Genomic DNA, 23,190 nt, shown 5'->3' on the forward strand with positions numbered 1-23,190 from the left:
CCTATTCTCAATTACTTCCTGTCTTTGCTCTGAAAGCACACATGCACACATTCACACAAACCTCATCCTTCCTTTTCATGAATCCTCAGGGTAGCTCTGCCTTCTCCATTTTGCGTGTTTGGAACGAAAGAAAGCAAAATATATGAGATGCCAATGCAATTTCTCCTTTAGCGGAGCTCCGCAGGACAATTACCCACCCCATCTGCCCGGTTTTATGGCTCTCATAACCCTCCTTTATGAACACACTGTGGCAGCTGGATGCAGGCATTGATTATGGCAGCAGTCTTCAGCCACTTTCCTATTTAACTGCAAAGCAGAGCTCCTGCCTACCAGCCCAGCACTGATCATGTGACGTTTTTAATTACTGTATTTATGTAAGCCTTTTTCCTACCAGAGCCTGTGTCCAACTCCATCAAAACTGGGGAGGATTTGTGCTTGCCACTTCAGTGGCTCTCTGTCCTTAGGGCCTAAAGTCTTTTCCTGGAATCAATGTAGGACTCTGGGCTTTCTCAGCAGAGGTCTGGAAGAGTGGGGGTGTACAGGAAGCACTTTTTTTTGTTATGAAATACCTGAGGAAATAGATAATAAAACATGTTGGCAGATAAGGGCATTGGCTGACTCCCAGGGGTTCACCTGACAAAGGTGCCAGGTGTAATAGATCAGCAGAGCCAGTAGGATGCTGGAGGTGGGGGAGCAATAGGAACGAAGTGGCTTTAGAATTTTGAGAATTATGGAATGGATTTCGGAATTACTGCTGCTGGGCCTTGCCCTTCTAGTCCTCAGCTTCACCAAATGTTCAGCAGGAGAGAATCATATTGACTCCAGGTAGTGGGGGAAGGTTTAGTGTTCAAAAGAAATGCTGGCAACCTGGTGGGCAAAATGTGGCCTCTTTGGCTATTGTGCCACGGTGAAAGGCAAGTCTGGCAGAGAAAGACAGTACTCTTTAGTTGCTGCAGCTCAGCTAAGGATCCCACTGCAGGGCCGCAGGGATGGTCCCGCAGGTTAGGCTGGAGTGACTAGCATAATCCAGCCGAAACCTCCTGGAGAGATCCCAAAGACCAAGGTGACCTGTGTGGGCGGGCGATCCGTTAGCCGAGTGACAGAACTGCTGAAGAAAGCCAGAAAGAGGATCTGCGTGGGAGGTGGAAAAAGCGTGGGCTGAGCTTGCGGCAACAGAAAGGCGCCACACGTGTGAGAGGAACCCGCGGCGCTCGGTGTGGGCAGGCGGGAAGCACCGCCCCGCTAGGATACACCAAGTTTTCTCTTAAGCAGTCCCACACCCAGCGCCCTTTCCAAGCGTAAGTAACAAATGGAATGGGTGTCAGATAATTGTAACGCTTGTTCGGATTCCTACCTTTTCTCTTCCGGGGTCTAGCTCCTGTAAAGAGTATGCTCACCTCTGCCACAGCTCTCCCATTTTTCTAACTCTTTCCTGGGCGGGGTTTCTGGGTCCCGCCCGCTGAGGGCCCGCCCAGTAGCCGCCCTGGGGCGGGGCTCCCCTCGGCTCCCGGCTGCCTTTTCCCCTGCGGACTCTCTCCGGGCTGCAGTGTCCCAGCCGAGCTCCGGACACGTGCTGGTGAGTAAGGGCAAAGAGGGGAGAGGCCTTGGAGGTTTACCAGCCAGGGGCGAGAGGCAGTTGTGGGGAGGCTTCTTCCGAGGCACGGGACGAAATTGGGGTTCGTTCCCTCGTGACCCCAGGTTCGGAGGGCATCTTGAAGAGATGCTGGGGGATCGTACCCCCAGAGTCGCCCCCTGTTTCCTACCATCCCTACTGTCCTTGGAGAGTTCCCCAGAGCCGGTCTCGGAGAGTCTCGGTCCCCAGGCACCAGGGCCAGGGACTTGGGAAGGTTTCTGAGGAACACGTGTTCGGGTGGAGCTCGGTCAGTCCCTTCAACCCGAGCCCCTGAAAGGGACAGGCTATTTTTGGATTTGTTTTTAGACCTGGACAATAAGCCCCCTCTATTTTCCTTTTCCTCTAAATTGTTTGGAGGCGTTTAGGAGTGAAATTAGAGGATGGCTGGAAAAAAGTATGGTCTTAGATACTCTCACTTTATATATATAAGATAAATTAAAAGGGTGAGTGGGTAGGAATGTTTATTAACATTTTTGCAAATATTTCGGTTATTGTTTTCAACCAGTAGTTGGGGTCGTTGGCAGGAATGGCAACCTAACTGCCTCCAGTTCCTTTCACACCGATTACTGCTTCCAATCATTTTTTAAGATGCTGTTTTATGGTTCTTCAAGAGGTCACATAATTGAGGCCCTTCTCAATCTAGTTTTAACCAGCCTCTCCAATTTTCACTGCCCATTGCTCTGCCAGGATAACTTCCCCTTCTACTCACCAGTATTCATCTCCTTGCCTGGAATGTAGCTCCTGATAATAGCAAGTGTTACTGAGTTATCAGTCTATAGCAGATATTATCCTATGGGCTTAATTTATATTCCATTTAAATCTCCCAACCACCATGGGTACTATTATCAACACCCCCATTCAAATGAGGAGACTGAGGTACAGAGGTTAAGTTACTTGCCCACTGCCACTTGGCTGTTAAGTGACAGAGCCATTAATTTGATACTTGATGAGACCATTAATTTGCTACTGTTGAACTGCTGTGGTATGCAGGTACAAATGACATATGACAATAAAGCTAACCAAGGGAAAGCTATTTGTTTTATTTCTTGCTATTTTTTCTGTGGCTCAGGCCTCACCAAGTTACAGAGTTTTGAGGGTAGGGGTCTTGAACTCCACACAAGTGTTCACTAACTGTTGGCTGACTCTAACCTGGAGTGCTTTGATTGCAGAGGGACCAGCTGTGGACTTTGGGAAGATGCAGCTCCAGGTGAGTGCAACTTCATTAGCCTACCTTTGGCCCCAGCTGTAGGCAGCTGCCTAGGTTTCCGTGTACCTAGGCAAGTGTTACACTGCTGGGAGAACAGCAGCCAATAGCTGGTTGGCATTCTGGGCCTGGTTCATGCCAACTATGTTGTTAACTATACCAGGATGCCTGCATAGTTGCTTTTCCATTAAGGTTAAATCTGCAAGAGCATGCCTTTGCAAGGAGAAACCTAACATGGAGAATGGTTCTTGTCCGACAGGTTTGGCTAGTATGAAGTTCCTTGAATCCTTGAGTCGTGCCTTGGAAACAGAACAAAGGCAATGGAGGGGTATATAAGTAGAGAGGAAAAGTTGGGCTTTTATTTTTTCAGTCTACCAAGTGCTCAAAAGGGGCCTTATAGGACTTCCCTGGTGGTCCAGTGGTTAAGACGCCAAGCTTCCACTGCATGGGTTAGATCCTTGGTCAGGGAAGTTCCACATGCCCCGCGCTGCGGCTCCCCCCACCCCACCCCACCCCGCCCCCGCCGCAAAACAAAAGAAAACAAAACTGTGCGCAGACACACAAAAAAGAGGGGGCCTTATAGAGGGCGAAAGTCAATGGGATTTTTGCAGATTTCATAGCTCCCACTCCCCCACAGTACAGAGCTAGTCAGGATAAACCCTTTGTAGAAGGATAGCTGTAGTTACCTGTGAGAATGCCATGCCTTACAAGGAAACGTAGATGTCAATTTGCTTTAAAATTATGGGCTTTTTTTTGTTTGTTTTTTTTGTTTTGGCCGCGTTGCACAGCTTGTGGGATCTTAGTTCCCCAACCAGGGTTCGAACCCGGGCCCTCAGCAGTGAAAGCGCAGAGTCTTAACCACTGGACCACCAGGGGATTCCCTGGGCATTCTTTAGCTCATTAATGGAATATAAAAATAACAATTCATTGAGGGGGCTCTAGATACTAGGCCTAGCTACAATGATAATAATTTCTGCTTTAGGTTGACAGTATATTTTTGTTGATATCTTACTGATTTTCAGGAGTAAGCGGAGTTGTTGCCTCTTTGGAGCAGTAGATATTGAGTCCCCTTTGTAGTGATATTGTTTTAGAATGGTAATTTTCTAAAAAGAGATGCTTCTCAGTTCTAGGCAATCACTTATCACTCAGGGTGATGCTGGAGGTTGTCCAATAGGGCTGACTTAGTTGCTGCTTTCTGTGAAAAGTGACATCTTAGTTCTACAGAAGGAACTGGTGAGGATGTTGGGAAGCAGAGGAGTTATTTGTCAAAGCTAGTTTTGTTCTATCAATTGGCTTTGCCTTAAAAGGATTCTCTTAGCTAAATGTTGGGTGCTTTGGGTGAATACCTCAAATGCTCATTGTGAATAGCCTTTAATATATTGGTTCTTAATACAATTGATATCTAGAGGTCTTTAGTAGTAACAGGCAAGAAAAAAGGTAAGTAATGGGAAATAAAATAATTGCTGAGGATATAAAAATTATGGTAAATCATAAACGACAGACAGCATTTTGTTTCTATCTCTACAAAAAAGCAGCCTTAGGAGCTGGGATGTTGGACACTGAAATCTTTTTCTTTTTAGGATGACTTGAAAGTAGGGCATCCTTGGCCCTCCTGAAGAGAGGAAATTAGTGGCAGATGGACAGTCTGTATGGAGTTATCAGGTAAATGTCCTTATTCATTCCAACATTGACTATGTTCCAGGCCTGTTTGTTAGTTGGAGCCCATCAGGAAACAATTGGGAGGCAGAATCAACTGTATTTGCCCCTAACAAATCCTACTCAGGGAAAGGCTGAGTAGGATTTTGGTGATTATGGTCTGAAGGCATGTGGGATCTTTGAGATTATCTGTGTCATTCCATCTGAGGAAACTGTGGGGCGATTGTAAATTCCGTGAGGGAAAGGATAGTGTATCTTACCTTGTTCACAGCTAGATCCCAAGCACAGTGCCCAGCACATGGCAAGAACTCTCAATGTTGGATAAAATGACTGAAGCCATGGGAAAGGGTTTCCTGTTCCCAATTTTTTAAAGGATTTGACAGCAAGGTCTGCAATCAGTGTTCCCAGGCCTCTGTTTTGCAGTCAATGTTCAATTCATGGGGATACCTATATCCATGTCTTCTACCTGGGGTACTTGGGTATCTGAAACAAATAAGAAAACTGTTTCAGGAATCATCCAGCAGTTGTCAGCTGTCCAGGCTAGTGTGATGCCTCGGATGGTGTTACACTGTTGGAAGAGCAAGTGCTGCCTTTATTGAGGTCTGGTTCCAGTACTGTTTTGGCGCTGTGGCTGAGTACCTTTGGGCAACGTTTTGCACCTCTGAGAGTGGAGTAACTCCTCCTGTGGAGTTGGTCCTAGTCTGGGTGCAAACAGTTTTTTTCTGTTAGAAAAGGACCCTGCCTTAAGGATAGCCTGTCATTCCTTTCCTCTTTGAATCCTAGATGCCTTTACCTGAGTGAGAAACCTTCCTCCACTGGGACCTCAGATGTCTGACAGCCCTTTGTGACACCAAGATAAGTAATGTATGCAGTGCTTTTGTCATGTAGTTTCTAGCTAACTCACTTCAGCTCAGATGGGTGGTGTGAAATAATAGAAAAAATATATATACATACATTTTTTTATGCACACACGCACTTGATATACATATATCTGCCCCTGGTTTTTGGTACAGCTCTTAAAACCCTTGTGATTTCCTAAGTGATCAGAGCACTAGGAGCATCTTTTGTTCTAATATTTGGTCTTTGAATGTGGCTCCTGACAATGAGCTCCTAAATCGCTTGGAACTTCCTGGGTGATGTATGTCTTTTGTTCTGGTGGGGCTGGTCACCAGAAAGACCAGGCAATGATTAGAGCTTAGAATTGTCACACACTCACACACACACTCACACACCCCTCTCAGACACACACTCATTCTCCAGAGTGGGGAGAGGGGTTGGAAATGGAGTTAATGATCATGATGAAGCCTCCATAAAACTTCCAACAGTATGGGGTTCAGAGAACTTAACAGGTGGTGAACAACACGTTGAGCTGCTGGGAGAGTGGCATCCCTTCCCACATACCTTGTCCTACGCATCTCTTCCATCTGGATGTTCGTTTGTATCCTTTATCATATCCTTTTATAATAAACAGGTAAACAGTAAGCTGTTTTCCTGAGCTCTTTGAGCCACTCTAGCAAAAATTAGTCAAACCCAAGGAGGAGGCTGTGGCAATCTCTGACTTATAGCCTTTCTGTCAGAAGTACAGGTTAACAACCTGGACTTGTGTCTGGCATCTGAAGTGGAGAAGGGGCAGTCTTGTGGGACTGTGCCCTTGGCCTCTGGGATCTGAAGTTATCTCTAGGTGTAGATATTGTCAGAATTGAGTTAAATTGCAGGACACCCAGCTGGTGACAAGATTTGCTTGGTGTGGGAAAAACACCCACACATCTGGTGTCAGAAGTACTGAGAGTGTGGTCAGAGTGTGAGACTAAAGGAAAAACAGAAGTGAGGTTTTCTTTATAGGTGGGAATACTTAAAATTCTAAAAAAATTATGGCAGGACTTCCCTAGTGGCACAGTGGATAAGAATCCGCCTGTCAATGCAGGGACAGCTTCGAGCCCTGGTCTGGGAAGATCCCACATGCTGCGGAGCGACTAAGCCCGTGCACCACAACTAATAAGCCTGCGCTCTAGAGCCCGTGAGCCACAACTGTTGAGCCCACGTGCCACAACTACTGAAGCCCTCGCACCTAGAGCCCATGCGCCGCAACAAGAGAAGCCACCGCAATGAGAAGCCTGTGCACCGCAACGAAAAGTAGCCCCTGCTCACCGCAACTAGAGAAAGCCCGCACGCAGCAACGAAGACCCAACACAGCCAAAAAAAATTAATTTATTTAAAAGAAAATTGTGGCGAGAACTAGAATTTTAGAGAAGAATGATTAATCTAAAGTCCAAGGCTTGGGACTTCCCTGGCGGTCCAGTGGTTAGGGCTTCGGGCTTCCACTGCAAGGGGCCTGGGTTCAATCCCTGGTCGGGGAACTACGATCTTACAAGCCGTGCAGTGCAGCCAAAAAAAAAAAAAAGAAGTCCAAGACTTAAACTAAGCCCTCATATTCTAGAGCTCTGCTGTACACTACATGTGTATTTAAATTGAGAAATAAAATTCATTTCTCCATATCAGTATCTAGTGACTACCTACTGGCCAGTTTAGAAGACATTTCCAGCAATGCAGGGAGTTTAAACTATTGTTCTAGAGCAGGAGTTGGCAAACTTGCTGTAAAGGGCCCGATAATAATTTAGGTTTGTGCGCCATATAGTATCTGTTGCAACTACTCAACTCTGCAATTGCAGTGTGCAAGCAGCCATAGATAATATGTTAACAAATGAGCATTACTGTGTTTAAGTAAAACTTTATTTAGGGGGCTTCCCTTGTGGCACAGTGGTTAAGAATCCGCCTGCCAATGCAGGAGACACAGGTTCGAGCCCTGGTCCGGGAAGATCCCACATGCCGTGGAGCAACTAAGCCCGCGTGCCTAGAGCCTGTGCTCCGCAACAAGAGAAGCCACTGTAGTGAGAAGCCTGGGCACCATAACGAAGAGTAGCCCCCACTCACCACAACTAGAGAAAGCCAGCATGCAGCAACAAAGACCCAACACAGCCAAAAATAATAAATGAATAAAATAAATAAATTTATTTAAAAAAAAAACTTTATTTAGGGACACTGAAAGTGAAATTTCACAAAATTTTCAGTGTTGAAAGAAAAAATTCCCCTCAACCATGCTAAGCTTGAGAACCTTTCAAAAACAGATGGCAGGCCAGAATTACCAAACTCTGTTTTAGGGAATGAAATTCAGGCCTTGGGAGTTTACAGCTCATTTGTGACAGATTTAGGGCCAGTACTAACATGTGTCCCTGAAAAATTTTGTTATCAATACCTTTGCCTTAGAGCAAGCTTTTACCATATGGTATTAAACTCCTTTTAGAGGACTGAGGTGACTTTAGTAAATTATCCAGTAGTAGGATAGTCCTTATTTCTTGTGTTTGGTGTTTGTTATATATACTTTTTGAATGGGTTACTTATAATTGTTCTCTTTTAATGTACACTAATGTACATCTAAAGAAGAGGCCCTAAGAAAGAATAGCAATCTGGTTTCCAGCAGAAGCTGATCACAAACTCAACCCTAGGTAGTGAAATAGAAATGGTCCCTAAGGAAAGAGGAAAATTTTATATATCATGAATAGCCAGGGTTTAAAAACTGGGATCTCAAGTTTCTCTGAGCATACAGATTGCTTTCCTGAGCATGGTAAAGCTACCCAGGTGCAGGGAGGGGCCCCTATGTTGCTACTTGAAAAGGGAAAATTCATTTGGTGTTTGTGCCTGTATTCAATACCCCAGGAGGTTTCAGTGGCTTAATCATGCACATTAAAATAATTTAATGGGATTTCCTACTTGATAAGTGAAGTTAATTGGTCACCTACTACTCCCTGTCGGCTTGCTTTCTTTTTTTTAAGATTTCCTATTGAGTCTAAGATGAAGTTACACATGTCAGAGTAGCTTTTTATCCATTCCTTCTCTTTCGCCATCACCCTTTTCCCATGCTGCAATGAAAACTGAAATTGGACTGGCAGATATTGGTCTGTAAATATCCAAGCTGCCACCTCCTGCCATAGATAGCAGTTAGTAAACACAAGTGCCCCTTTTCATTGCTCTGCTCAAGTTTCAGGCCCTGTACTATATTAAGAGGGAAAATTAAAGCAGGATGAGTAGGGGGCCCCAAGTATTGAGTGCTATCCCTGGCGCCTGTCAATTTATTTTCCTTCTTTCAGGGTTGAAAGAAACTTGTCAACGAACTTTTACATTGAAATTTTGGGTTATATCTCAAATTTTAATAAGGAAAACAAAACCCCAGAGGATAAATTCTGCAGGCCCCAAAGGGACATAAAAAGGTGCCTCAGTGCCTAGGAATTCACACAAAGGAAAACAACCTGGTAAGAGCAACTAATTAAGAACCTAAAACAGTGACAATGGCTCTTGTGAGTCTTGTTGCTTAATTAGGGCTTTATGAACAGCTCCAGTTAATGGACCTGTCAATATTCTCTTGGAAAACAATTTAACTGAATTAACAAATCAACTGTAATACTTAGAATGTCTGCTTAGCAACACCTTTCTCTTTATTATTTAGGAGCACTTTTAATGACCCAACATGCTAGGTCATATATTTGTCAATTTAGGATCCTAAGGCCTGGTTCAAAGGAGCCCCTGTTACTTTAGCTCTCCCTAATCTCCATTATAAGCCCTTTGGGGTGTGAGAACATTTTATACTGCTTTTTAAGAGTGACTTAACTGTTACCTGGGAAAGGGGTGATAAAATGGACCTTGAAATTTATTTCATTTTAGAATAGTTGTAGATTTACAACTATTTACAACTGTAGGAAAGTTGTGAAGCTGGTACAAAGAATTCACATGTAGCCTGCACCCAGTTTCTCCTAATGTTAACATATTAGTATAGTACATTTGTCACAATTAATAGGCTAATATTGGTACATTATTATTGACTAAAGTTCATGCTTTATTCACATTTCCTTAGTTTTCACCTAATGTCCTTTGTCTGTTCCAGGATCCCATTGAAGATATTACATTTAGTCATCATGTCTCCTTAGGCTTCTCTTGGCTGTGACAGCTTCTTAGACTTTCCTTGTTTTTGATGACCTCAAGTTTTGAGTAAGGCATTTTGTAGAAAGTTTCTCAATTAGTTTGAGTTATTCTCATAAGTAGGATTTTCTCATAATTAGGATTAAAAATCTTAAGTGATTTTGAAAGGAAGACCACAGTACCATTCTCCTCCCATATCAAGGGTACATACTATCAACATGACTTATTACTATTGATGTTAACCTTGATCACATGGCTGAGGTCATATTTTCAGGTATTTCCACTGTAAAGTTACCCCCTCTCCCCAGTGCTGTGCTCCTTGGAATGAAGTCACTGTGCAGCCCACACTTAAGAAGAGTGGAGTTGTGGTATTCTTTCTTTATAAATATATATATATTTATTGGAGTATAGTTGATTTACAATGTTTCTGCTGTACAGCAAAGTGAATCAGTTATACATATGTCCACAGAGTATTAAGTAGAGTTCCTTGTGCTATACAGTAGGTTCTTAGTTATCTATTTTATATATAGTAGTATGGAGTTGTGGTATTCTTAAGGGTGAAATGTTTACATCAGTTAATTGAAATTCTATAGAAAGTAATTGGTCTCTTCCCTCATTTATTAAATTTATTTCTACCACTATGGACTCATGGATATTCGTTTTATGCTTTAGGAAATAATCCAGTAATAAACTTAATTTTGTTCAAAGTGCTGCATCTTTGGCCAGTGGCAGCTCTTACAGTTGGCTCCTGTGTCCCTTCAATATGCCGCCATCATTGTGCTGTTGTTTTTAAACACTTTATGGCATCATAAGATGCTCCAGGTTCATCTTATATCTTTCCTGTCCCAGAGTTAGCCATTTATCTAAGGAGTCATGGTTCCTTTATTGGAGAATGGTATTAAGGAACCAAGATCTGGGCGCTACATGTGCTCTAGACACTGAGGTATTATTGCTTCTAGGTCCTGTCAGCTACATAGTGCTGCTATGAACATTGGGGTTCTTGTATCTTTTCATTTTATTTATTTATTTATTTATTTATTAGCTGCGTTGGGTCTTTGTTGCTGCACACAGGCTTTCTGTAGTTGCTGCGAGTGGGGGCTACTCTTCGTTGCGGTGTGCGGGCTTCACTAGTTGTGGTGCGCAAGCTCAGTAGTTGTGGTGCACGGGCTTAGTTGCTCTGCGGCATGTGGGATCTTCGCAGACCAGGGATTGAACCCATGTCCCCTGCATTGACAGGTGAACTCTTAACAACTGCGCCACCAGGGAAGTCCCGCTTGTATCTTTTCAAATTAGAGTTTTCTCCGGATATGTGCCCAGGATTCCTGGATCATATGGCAACTCTAGTTTTTTAAAGAACCTCCATACTGTTTTCCATAGTGGCTGCACTGATTTACATTCCCACCAACAGTGTAGGAGGGTTCCCTTTTCTCCACACGCTCTCCAGCATTTGTTATTTGTAGGCTTTTTAATGATGGCCATTCTGACTGGTGGGAAGTGATACCTCATTGTAGTTTTGATTTGCATTTCTCTAATAATTAGTTATGTCAAGCATCTTCATGTTCTTATTGGCCATCTGTATGTCTTCTTTAGAGAAATGTCTTATCTAGGTCTTCTACCCAGTTTTTGATTGGGTTGTTTTTTTTTGATACTGAGTTGTACAAGCTGTTTGTATATTTTAGAAATTAAGCCCTTGTCCGTAGCATCATTTGCAAATATTTTTTCCTATTCTGTAGGTTGCCTTTTCGTTTTGTTCATGGTTTCCTTTGTTGTGCAAAAGCTTAAAAGTTTGATTAGGTCCCATTTTTAAATTTCTGCTTTTATTTCTATTGCCTTGGGAGACTGACCTAAGAAAACACTGCTATGATTTATGAACATTCCATTTTTAATACTCAACATGTCTTAGTCTATGGTCTTTGTTCTCTTTCATTTAGAATACTGGTTGAGGCTGTTGTCTTTTATAGTAGATGCTCTATTCCCCAAATGACTGATTATTTTTACCCTATGAGCTCACAGTAGAGGATGGGAATTTTGAATCAGCTGGTGGTAGAAGGGAGGAGCCAAGCCCAGGCCCTAGTGTACTAATGAATTGAAGGAAAGTAGAGATGTCCTCAAGGCACAGAGCCTGTGAGTTAGAATCTGGACTTCACCAGAATGGCAGATGGTAGAAATTCCTCTTCTTCCCCTCAGTTGTAATTCTCTAGAGGAGGACTCCAGGAGCTAATGGTTACAGTATGTTGGCCACCCCAGGAGAGTTCTGTGCCAGCCTATGGCACAACCCCTACTCCCATGGCACTCTACCCTTTTCTACACTGGGCTTCCATTTCTTGCCCCTGTATAGTAGGGCCCAATCATGATCTGTTCATCCAGGGGACTCTTCATATTTAGTTTCTCACATCCCTAACCTCCCTCTTATTTGTGTGTATAATATCTCCCGGGCTGAGTTAGAGGAAGATGAGTAAATAACTTATGCTATTTACTCATCTTGTCAGAAGACTAGTCATTTAACTCATACCCTTTTTATGGCTTTACAGCTTTTATGAACTGAACTCTGCTAGACATTGGGGATACGTGATGAACAAGACACAGTCTAGCCCTCTCATGTTTACCACCCTCAGATTTCTTTCTCGACACGCTGGTTTCTTTCAGTCCTTTTGCGTCTAGGTCTCTGCACATGCTGTTTCCCTTTCCCATTCCATCTTCCTTTTCCACTTTGTCTACTTTGAGATCTCGGCTCAGGCAGCACTTCAGCAGAGAAGCCACCCTCCCTGACTAAGCACCCATTTTATGTGTCATTGCACCATGTTTTAACCGCGGAGCTAGATAGCCCCATGCCGTGTAACAGTCCTTTGAAAGATATTATTCACCAGTTTTTAGAGGTTTACCTCACTCCCATATAGCCAAGCAGCCTCAGTTCTACTGACAGCTGACTAAAGAACCTCAACTGGTAAATATTAGTATCAGTGTGTCATAAGGTACCTAATATAGAGTAAGGCCATAGGCATATCCTACTTTTTAACAATACCCCAGTAAGTAAGGATAATAACAGTGCTGGTTTGGTTTTGTTTAATTTTGAAAAGAAAAATCATGGAAACAAAGATGTTGGGTTTCCAAATCATTTGCTGGTGGACTCTAAAGATATAACAGTGCCTAACTATTTGAAACTAAATTTAGCTTCAAAGTGTTATATGAAAATAATGGAATTGCAGAGGATTTGCTGTTCAAATTTGAGACATCTTTTAACTAAAACGTGTGTGGCCTTTTAAACTTTTTTTGATAATCTGTAAGTGTCTTTATGTTGAAGAAAATTTTTGAAACATCTTTCTAAATTATAACTTGTAGAACCTCTCTTACTAGCAGTCATTGCACTAACAAGTAGGTGCCAGGATAAAACTTATAACCAGATTTAAATGGATAATTTTAACATGTTTACTCTGGAGCTCTATAAAAGTGAATAATCTTTGATTCTATGGTTTTGTCATTTTAGAATATTTATGTAAATACACTTCAGGACATAGAATATGGAGAATATTTACTACATGTTGACCATGGGCCAAAACTGCTAAATTCATTCTATACATCTCTTAATCCTCTCAACAGCCCTACAAGGCACATGCTGTTATTTGCCCAAGGTCACACAGCTGGTCCAGGAACTATGGTGGTGGTCACTGAATCTGACTTCAAAGCTAGTGATTGGTTTGGGGCTTTCATGTATAGTTCCCTTCCAACTAATTATCATAAATAGCTTCAATCATCAACTTCATTCAGCCTAACAGAGACTCCTGGGTGCTATGAGAGGAAGTATGAAGTACATGGAGACTCCTTTTATTTTATTTATTTATTTATTTATTTATTGGCCACACTGCGTGGCGTGTGGGATCTTAAGTTCCCCGACCAGGGATCGAACCTGTGCCCCCTGCATAACCACTGGACTGCCAGGGAAGTCCCTAATGGAGACTCCTTTAAAAAGCAAGGGTAAAGGCTATGTCTGTATATGTTCTATGTATGTTATCAGCAAAAGAAAGCTTCCTCAAGCTACAGCAATAGTGGCCAAGATGCCGATGGCCTGAAACAAGGTATGTGGCATTTGTTATGTGTAAGAGACTAGAAGCAAGAAGAGAAGCATTTCAGTAGTCCCTGAAAGGTGTCACACATCCCCACCCCAGCTTTGCTCTGTGGTAGGGTTTATCATATTTTATTAAAATTCTCCAGTGCCTGTGCTACTAAACTATGGGCTCAATGAGAGGGTCAGAATAAGAATTTCAAGACATTTAAAAATTCCTCAAGAATTTATGTTTTTAGAAGATGGGAGTTGGATTCTCTTTTCTGTTTCACATATATAGTGGAATATACCTGCTAAATTAGGAACATAAAGACCTTAATAGATAAACCATTATATAAAAATATAACATTATTCCTAGATTATTTTAAGAATACATCAAAAATATTTGCAATTAATTTATCTCAATAAAAGTTACATATTATCCCAACATGCTAAAATGGCATTTACTAAAATTGCTGAGAGTCAGGATTACAAGCCTGGTAAAATGTATCTTATTCTGAAAGCCTGTGTGATGCTTAATAGGGGAACCCTAGAACTGTTCCGATTAAAACAAAGCTTTGTTCAAGGGTACTATCAAAGGCAATTAGGTATGAGAAGAAAATGTATAAATGGGGAAAAAGGTAAAAATCAGTTGTAGATAATAAGTTTTCTTAAATGCTGTGAGTGTCAACTGAAAATAGTCCATTGAAGTAGCAAGTAATCAGTTTGAAGATAAACTGGAAGGAAGACAAAGCTAGGAATCATTAAGAAGACGTGTAAGTTATATATGAAGAAAATATTAAAATGACAAAAATGAGACCTTAAATGGAAGTCATACCATGTCCAATAAATCTCAACATAATAACTCTAAAGAAAAGTATAAGTTTATTAAAATCTCATTAAAAATAACAGGATAATTTTTGGAAGTAGACAAGTTGATTCTAACATTCATATGGGAAAACCATAATATTAAGAATTATTATGAATAATATAATATTAGAACTAGAGTCATAAAGGAAAACTAGCTCTACCAGATGTTAAAATAATAAGACAGGGTGGGGACTTCCTTGGCGGTCCAAGGGTTTGATCCCTGGTCGGGGAACTAAGATCCTGCATGCTGCATGGTGCAGCCAAATAAAAAAGGGTGGTACTGGCACCTGAGTGGACTACTCTATGAATGGAACAATTAAGGGAATACAAAAATAGATCCTGGGCTTCCCTGGTGGCGCAGTGGTTGAGAATCTGCCTGTCAATGCAGGGGACACGGGTTCAAGCCCTGGTCTGGGAGGGTCCCATATGCCGTGGAGCAGCTGGGCCCGTGAGCCACAATTACTGAGCCTGCGCGTCTGGAGCCTGTGCTCCGCAACAAGAGAGGCCACGATAGTGAGAAGCCCGTGCACCGCGATGAAGAGTGGCCCCTGCTTGCCACAACGAGAGAAAGCCCTCACACAGAAACGAAGACCCAACACAGCCATAAAAAATAAATAAATAAAATTAAAAAAAAAAAAAAGATCCTGGGCTTCCCTGGTGGCGCAGTGGTTGAGAATCTGCCTGCGGATGCAGGGGACACGGGTTCGAGCCCTGGTCTGGGAAGATCCCACATGCAGTGGAGCACCTAGGCCCATGAGCCACAACTACTGAGCCTGCGCGTCTGGAGCCTGTGCTCCACAACAAGAGAGGCCACAATAGTGAGAGGCCCACGCACCGCGATGAAGAGCGGCCCCCGCTTGCCGCAACTGGAGAAAGCCCTCGCATAGAAACGAAGACCCAACACAGCCAAAAATAAATAAATTAATAATAATTAAAAGTGAATATCTGCTTATAAAAAAAATAGATCCTGAAACAAATTAAAAAGTGCAAGAAGAAAACAAGGTATAATTGTGTAGTAGCTTTGCCTTCTAAGTGAAAAAAACAAAATGAATACTTAGAAAGACTGGAAGATGTCTAGATTTTTAAAAATTTTGTATGGAAAAACAACCAATAAAATGTTTGCCAAGAGTTAATTTTTCTTTAATACAGTCCCTGTAAATTAAGAGGTAAAAGCTCAACAACCCGATAGATAATGGCAAAAGATATAAACAGTTAAGTGATGCTTAACCCTAGTTAATGCAAGTAAAATCCATAGCTTAAATTCCATTTTCCAGCAATCAGATTTACAAATAGAATTTGGTAAGTTATCAAAGGAATAATTAGTTCCAATTAAAATTCCAATATTTATGTTTATTAGAACATAGTTATGCTCGTTTATTGACCAATCATGTCTGCTTTTGCACAAGTGCAGAGTATTTCTGACAGACTATGGGCCTTGAAGCCTAAAATGCCATTTGACACTACAGAAATTTTGCCTGACCACTGCTCTAGAACAGCACTGTATAATTAAAAGTTCTGCAATGACAGAAATTTTCTCCAAGCTGTCCACTAGTTAACTATAGATAGTAAGATTGAGAAAGTGAGTGTAGATTATGGCTGTTGTACAGCGACAGCGTAGGTTTAGAAAAATGAGGGGTTTATTTTAAACTGCACATAGACGTTGACATGTATAGGGTAATATGTACATAAACTTTTGATCTTTGGCCACACCATGGGGTGTGCAGGATCTTAGTTCCCCCACCAGGGATCGAACCCATGCTCACTGCAGTGGAGGTGCCGCGTCCTAACCACTGGGCCACCAGGGAGTTCCTGTACCTAAACTTTTTTAATATTAATGCTTTGAATAGCAGAAAATAGGAAAATAAGAACAGTGAAAATAAGACTTTGGTGTGTCACCACATTATAAACCACCTTAAAACTTAGTAGTTCAGGGGCTTCCCCGGTGGTGCGGTGGTTAAGAATCCACCTGCCTATGCAGGGGACACAGGTTCGATCCCTGGTCCGGGAAGATAGATCACACCGCAACTAGGGAAAGCCTGCCCGCAGTAGCGAAGACCCAACGCAGCCAAAAATTAAAAAAAAAAAAAAATACTAAAAAAAACCCTTAGTAGTTCAAACAAGTATTAAAATTCTGTGGGTTAATTGGGCTCTGCTGGGTGGTTGTGTTGTTCCACATGAATTTGGCTGGGGCTACTTGCCATCTGGAGGCTTCACTTTGGCGGGCAGATGCCACTGGCTGTCACCTGGGAGCTCAGCTGGGGCTGTTGACTGAAGCACCTTGATTCTTTTGATGTGGTCTCACAGCATGGCACTTGACTTCCAAGTGGATGAAAGTAGATCTTAAAATCACTTCTGTGTTCTATTGTTAAAAGCCAATTACAGGGACTTCCTGGTGGTGCAGTGGTTGGGAGTTCGCCTGCCAATGCAGGGGACACGGGTTCGATCCCTGGTCCAGGAGGATCCCACATGCCGCGGAGCAACTGGGCCCGTGTGCTACAACTACTGAGCCTGCGCTCTAGAGCCTGCAAGCTACAACTACTGAGCCCACGTGCTGCAACTACTGAAGTCCCGCGCCTAGAGCCTGTGCTCCGCAACAAGAGAAGCCACCGCAATGAGAAGCCCCTGCTCGCTGCAACTAGAGAAAGCCCGCACACAGCAACAAAGACCCAACACAGCTAAAAATAATAAATAAATACATTTTTTTAAAAAAAGCCAATTACAGGGCCCTTACAGAGGGCAGGTAAGGGGGAAATTGATACTACTGTTTCATAAGTGCGGAAAAGGATTATTTGTGGCAATCTTTAATTCACCACAAGCATATGTGTGTGTGTGTGTGTGTATATATATAAATGTTTATGTTTATAGGAAATCCTTAAAATATACAAATGGTTGATAGTGGTTGCCTTTATGTAAGGGAGTAGTGGTTGGGGAAAACTCTTTGTTGTGTGCTTTGAATTTTATTATATGTATTCCTTATTCCAAAACTTTTTTTTTTAATTTATTCATTTATTTTTGCCCTTGCTGCTACATGGCTTGTGGGATCTCCCTGACCAGGGATCGAACCCAGGACCCCTGCAGTGGAAGTGTGGAGTCCTAACCACTGGACCACCAGGGAATTCCCTCAAAACCCTTTTTTAAGCCCACTTCCCCTTCCTTGCCACTGCTGAAAAAGAACCACTGGTTAACAGTTTTCTGTTTTTAAATAGCCTAAAGTATTGAAATGGCCTGGTTCCAGGGCATTAAATCTATTTAAAAAGTAGATGGTGGATTGCCAGGAGATTCTGAGACCACAGCTTTGCTGAAGGCAATCCAGTATAATGCTTTAAAGCTCTGGGTTTGGATTTATTTAGAACTGGAGTTCAAATCCTGGCTTTGTCACTCTTTAGCTATATGACCTTAGGCAGGCTTTCTTAATCTCTTACGTAAAACAAGAGTAATGGTACTTTACTCTCGGAATTATAATGCATTATCAGCTACTTAATGGTGTCAAAATATATGTCCTCAATCAATATGACTCTTCTGCTCAAAACTTTTAAAGATATTCATTATTAGCTCAAATGTAGACTGTATCCTGGTGTTTAAAGCCTTATTCCAAACTTGTCACTTAGACATTTCAAAGTCTCGGCAGAAATACTTGCTTCGTAGCCTCTTTATCATCCCTGGTGTACCACACCCACTGCCAAGAAACCCAAATGTGAATAGAGCTCTTGATCCATCTTTTCTCATAGCCAGGCCCACCTTGAGGCCAGACTCCTTGTCCAATCCTCATCAGACTGGGATCCTCAAGAGCTGGTAATTTGTCTTATCCATCATTATATACCCACCCTTGTACACTGTCTTTCATGAAATTGGCATTTGATGACTGAAATCTTGTATCAATTTGGTTTCCAATGTGTCTTTTTGCTGTTGACCCACTAAGCAGATCCTCAATAAATAATTACTCAATTGAAAAAGTCTGCCTTTCCTTCTTTGTACGACCACCAGATTGCATTAACAGCCTGTACAAAAGCATGGTAAGTGCATATCTGAACTAAGCATGCATTCATGTTTCTGTCTCCAGAGAAGCAGAGCCTCTTTTTTTCATCTAAGATCTGGGGACAACATAAAGTGAAGTCTTATCCAAAATCAGTTGGAATCAAAGACTCACAGAGTAGAAAGCAGATCTGGTTTCAAGTGAAGGAGGACCCAAGATTCACTGAACATTTAGGATACTCCCAAATTTCATTCCAAAGTTAACTATTTAGTGGGCTTAAGCCTTACTTATTCAGGGGAACCCCAGTTCTTGATGTATTCTACCAAATGCCCTCTCAAAGCCTGTAGAAAATCATGCAACATAATGGAGATGTGGGATTACAGTTGCACTCTTCACAACGGCTATTTAAAAATTTTCCTTCATGCAACTCTAGCCCTTTCCACAGATGGCTTAGTCACAGAAAATTGAAGTCACCTGATTATAATTCCTAATGAAAACTCGGCACCATCCTCTCCATACCGCCTGTTACAGTAAAGACATGTCTCCTTTCTTCAGATCCCATCCTTTGAGTAGTGTCCAATATGAATTATCCCTTCTCATCCTGTTTTTTTTTTTCAACCAATCCTTTCCTAAGATAACTCTTCTGCAAACATTTTAATTGTTCCCAAAATTCTCCCATAGTAAAACAAAAATCTTCCCCAACCCTGCTTTCTCCTCTCTTCATAGCCACTTTTTCTGCATTTGGTAGTTTCCCTCTTACAGCTTTCCATACACTCAGCAGCTCCCGACTGACTTCCTCTCCCACTTTACTGGAAGTCCACATTGCTAAATCTTTTGTAGGTTTTTAGTCCTAGTCTTGACCTCTTGGTAGCATTTGACCCTGTTGATCATTTTGGCCTTTAAGTACTTTGGCTGGGCTGTCAAGGCAGTACAATTTCTCTGCCTCCCCCCTCTTCGCTTTTTTCCCCTACCTCTACTCACTTGGTCTCGTTTGCCATTCAGCTCTACCTGATTGCTTTTTGTCCCAAACGATCTCTTCAACATTCTACAGGTCTCTGCTCTTCTCCATCTTTGCCCCCTCCACTATCTTCACAGTGGACCCAGAATGATTTTTCAAAGACATGAATCTGAGTTAGCATACTCAAGATTTTAAAATTTTCAGGGCTATTAATCTGACTTGTATTCACTAATTTACCTCAGGTGTCAGTTGACTGCCTGTACCTCTTCATTTAAACTTGAAACCCCAGGGAAATGGCCCTTTCCTCCGTCCTTACCTATACAATTTCTTAGGATTTCCATATGTGCTATATACTCCTTTGCTCATGGGGTACTTGAAGAGTGTTCTACGTTCAAATTCACCAAATGGCTGCGGCGGTCTTTTCAATAGCTGTCTTCCTCCTCAATGACCCTCTGCATGAAATAACTGAAATCAAAAACCACTTAAAATGGTATCTGTCCCCACTTCCTGGACCTAACTACGACCCCTCAGCAAATTATCAGAGAATACCAGAGAGGACAGAAATTGGGTCTAGGCCAGGGATTCCTGCGACTCGCTTCTAACGCATACTCTTTTTAAGTTTTGCACCAAGCAATATGGGGGGAGTCGAGAAAAATCCTTTGTGGGGAATGGGACTCGAACGCGTAAGCTTCGGCTCTCCATTTCCCGCCATAAACGGGCTACAGGATTAGAGAACAACGACCGCCGCTGAGGGCGCGAGCGACGTGCGCGCGCTGAGTAGGGGGAGGGGCAGAAAGGGACCGAGGTGGGTGGGGGTGAGCTCTCGCGAGAGTGGGTTTGTTCTTGGGCTGCAGCCGCTGCTGCCACCTCTTACAGCGCCGTTGCTGCGGGGGATTGTGGGAGCCTCAGCGTTCCGCTCGCTTGGAGAGAGGTACCTCTCCTCTTCCCTCTCCCTCTCCTTAAGGTAGGCGAGAAGCGGGTAAGAATCGGGGTGGGGTGGCCGGGGGCTCTCTGCGTCCGCCGGGAGGAGGCAGCGACGGCGACAGGGGCCGCGGGGAGCCGGCGGCGCGCCTTTCTTGCTCGCTCCCGCTCGCCCGCTCTGCCTCCCTCCGCGCTGCGTATGTGAGCCGCCTGATCGGCGGCCGCCATGTTAGGAGCGCAGTGGCGGCGCAACCAGCCTTCTCGTGCGGCGGAGGTGAGCGGCCCCGGAGGGAGACACGCGGCCAGGCAAGGGCCCAGGGTGCGGCGGGAGAGTCGGGGGCGCAGAGGGCAGGCGATCGGCCGAGCTTCCTGCGTCCTGGGCTTGCTGTGGGCGGGGGCGGGACGACGAGCCCGTTACACGCGGACTGCAGCGCTGAGGGGAAGGGAGGAGCGCTCGAGGCCTGAGGGACCGGCTTATCATAGGGGGCCTGCCGTTTGGGGAGGATAGTTAAGATAGGGCCAGCCCCAGATATATTCGCTTTTTTTTCCCTTTTGCGCCTGAAAATGTGACCCAAAATGGAGGATTTCGTAGACTCTGAAAAGCCTAGCCGTTTGAGCGGCGTTTTTTTTCTGGTATCGCGGCCTTGGCTCCTTTCGCCCATCGTTTCATAGCGCCCCCTAAGACTCCCTTGTCCCCTGCCCACACACAGGCGCGCGCGATTTTAGCCGGACCTCAGAAACAATTCCCCCCCACCCGCCATCGGGTAAAAATGGCCGAAAAATGAAACGTTAACGCTTGTTTCTCGTATTGCGTCGTGGATAAAGCCTTCTTCAGTGCGCTGCGAGGCAGGAGATTTGTTGTTTAGAGAGTCACCTCACATTCCTTTTTCTCTTTATTAAAATACTATCAGTCTAGGGTTCTCTAGAGAGGATGGCGTGGTGTGGGGACCTTCCGGTTTCCAGACAAAGGGTTTAGAGTACCCTGGTGTAGTCGCGGCATCGTTGTTCTTTTCGTTGCCGGCGCTGTGCCATGTTCTGTGTTCTACAGGGACTTTTCCCATTTACGGCGGAGCAATATCTCCAGGTGTTTATCCTGCTCTGTGGCCCCATTCTGTGGCATAGGCTTATTGGATCAGTTACAGTTTTCCAGCCAGATATTTCTAGAACAGTTATGGCGATTCCGAAATTCTAGTCTTTCAGGCGCGCTGGAATAGTGTGCGAGTCGATTTCCCAGGTCGTAGTCACGAGGTTTTGCATTGATGCTGCGTTCTGCGTGTTGAACAGAGTTTGGTTTAATATTTTTAGATAGTCGACAAAACAGTTTTCTCCCAGGTAAATTTAAACAGCTGTACTCTGCGGGCAAAAATTATATTTTAGGCTATTTTCATACATGTTCAAAATAAAATTTTCTTTTAAAAAACTAAATGGTTCAGTCACCTACGGAGTCTCTCGACATAATTGTTTCACGTTAGTATTGTGGAAATCAAGAAGGCGGGGAGGACAGATTTTTGTTGCAAAAAACGGTGTGTGACTTTTATACTTAACTAAACTTAAAATTAAACACGATTGAAGTACTACACGAAGGTTCTTCTGGTTGGTTATGTAAATAAGACTTGGAAAAGAGATTGTTAGCCAGAAGCGTTTGTGTTGAAAGTGCCTTAAATTGGCATTTCTTCCTTTTACGTTATATGTTGATAACGTTAGCGTATACTTTACCCAGAGAGGAAGTTTTCACATTATCATCTTTACACATCTCCCTTCTCAGCTTTGTGTGAGTGGAGTTGCTTTTACGTAGCATTTTGAGCTAATTAATTCCGAAGGATTTAACCACCCTTGACCTTAAAACATTGTGTATGTTAAAGGAGTCTTCAAACATACTAATTCTACTAATGCTTTTAGGGAAGTGTAAACGCCAAGTATTATTACAAGTCAATGATATTTAAACAAATTTTAACAACTGAAGAATGCAAAGAAAATGTCTTACATAATTTAAGAAATAACAGGTAGTTCAAATTCCTAATTTTATAGAAGAGAGAATTAAACCCCAAGGAAGTCGTTGTTATGTAGTTAACCAATGGCAGTGATGCCAATGTGTTCTAGAACGCTTGCATTTTGATTGGATACTTGATTCAGGCTCTGCATGTTATAATAAATAGGCTTAAAAATGGAAGAACTATACTTACAGGAAGTTATCCTGTAAATAAGGGAATAATGTGTCAAAGATTGGTGTACATAAATGTTAATGTTGGTTATTAAGCATATTAAAAATCCAGAAGATAAAACATTTGGAGATCTACTAATTGTAGTGTGGCCATCAAGTGGTAATCTATACAGCTATTTAGAAGTGTTTTAAGAGGAGAGTAGTGATGGGAAAATTATAGTGGAATATAGTACTCATTGGGAAGAAAGTGTAATAAAACTCCACTAATACCGAATTTGATGATTTTTTTGTTGTTGTTTCAAGGAACATATAAATAAGCATAAAAATAGAGATATACCCAAAATTTTGGCTCTGGATGTTGGCATTGTGGGTCATTTGTATTTCCTTCTTTTTTTTTTTTCTGAAATATCCAGAAGACGTTATACTTACTTTTGTAATGAGGAAAAATGAAACGTTTTTTGTAAATGTTAGAACTGCTGAAAAGACTATCTCATGTTTTGTTTTTTTAGGCTCTCATGTATTTTTGAGGGGAATTGAGATAGAAATGAGCCAGCTTCTTGAAATCAAGTGCAGAGTGTTCAAAAGTGACAGAAAGAAGTGCTTGTGTAAGATACTCTTGTTATGTGTGTACAAACAGAGAAATCTGAAGACATTCTTATGTAAAATTACTATTAGGACTAATAATTAGATTATGATATGAACTGCAGCCATTAGCTGTTTTTAAATGATCAAAACTAGAGAATTGGGTAATGGTCTGTTAGGTGGTGTTCTTAGCAGATCTTCTAATTAAAAGTCTGTGCTTTG

General features: G+C 42.6%; 2 protein-coding genes and 1 non-coding gene across 6 annotated transcripts in view; 2 read left to right on the top strand and 1 right to left on the bottom strand.

The window, feature by feature from the left end:
- The window catches only part of SIL1 (SIL1 nucleotide exchange factor), a 306,671-nt gene extending 305,266 nt beyond the window's left edge, over positions 1-1,405 (bottom strand). The window contains exon 1 of the mRNA XM_061189660.1: positions 1,355-1,405. The gene's annotated coding sequence lies outside the window, so the exon portion shown is untranslated. The remainder of the gene's footprint in view (positions 1-1,354) is intronic.
- Positions 1,406-1,434: 29 nt separating this feature from the next.
- MATR3 (matrin 3) overlaps positions 1,435-23,190 on the top strand; it is a 50,010-nt gene continuing 28,254 nt past the window's right edge. The window contains exons 1-4 of one of the 4 annotated variants that reach the window (XM_061189652.1): positions 1,435-1,576; positions 2,803-2,840; positions 4,418-4,499; positions 5,277-5,357. Coding sequence is in view for 1 of the 4 variants with exons in the window: in XM_061189655.1 (XP_061045638.1) it covers positions 20,452-20,499 (48 nt within the window). In the remaining 3 variants the exon portion in view is untranslated. Of the gene's footprint in view, positions 1,577-2,802; positions 2,841-4,417; positions 4,500-5,276; positions 5,358-20,163; positions 20,269-20,363; positions 20,500-23,190 lie in introns of those variants that run through there. The other 3 variants (XM_061189654.1, XM_061189653.1, XM_061189655.1) reach the window with 3 other exon arrangements.
- LOC133091598 (small nucleolar RNA SNORA74) lies at positions 5,010-5,209 on the top strand. The gene has a single exon (XR_009700933.1). It is a non-coding gene; the product is annotated as a small nucleolar RNA SNORA74 (small nucleolar RNA).

Source organism: Eubalaena glacialis, chromosome 4, assembly GCF_028564815.1.
Source record: "Eubalaena glacialis isolate mEubGla1 chromosome 4, mEubGla1.1.hap2.+ XY, whole genome shotgun sequence".
Lineage (NCBI taxonomy): Eukaryota > Metazoa > Chordata > Mammalia > Artiodactyla > Balaenidae > Eubalaena > Eubalaena glacialis.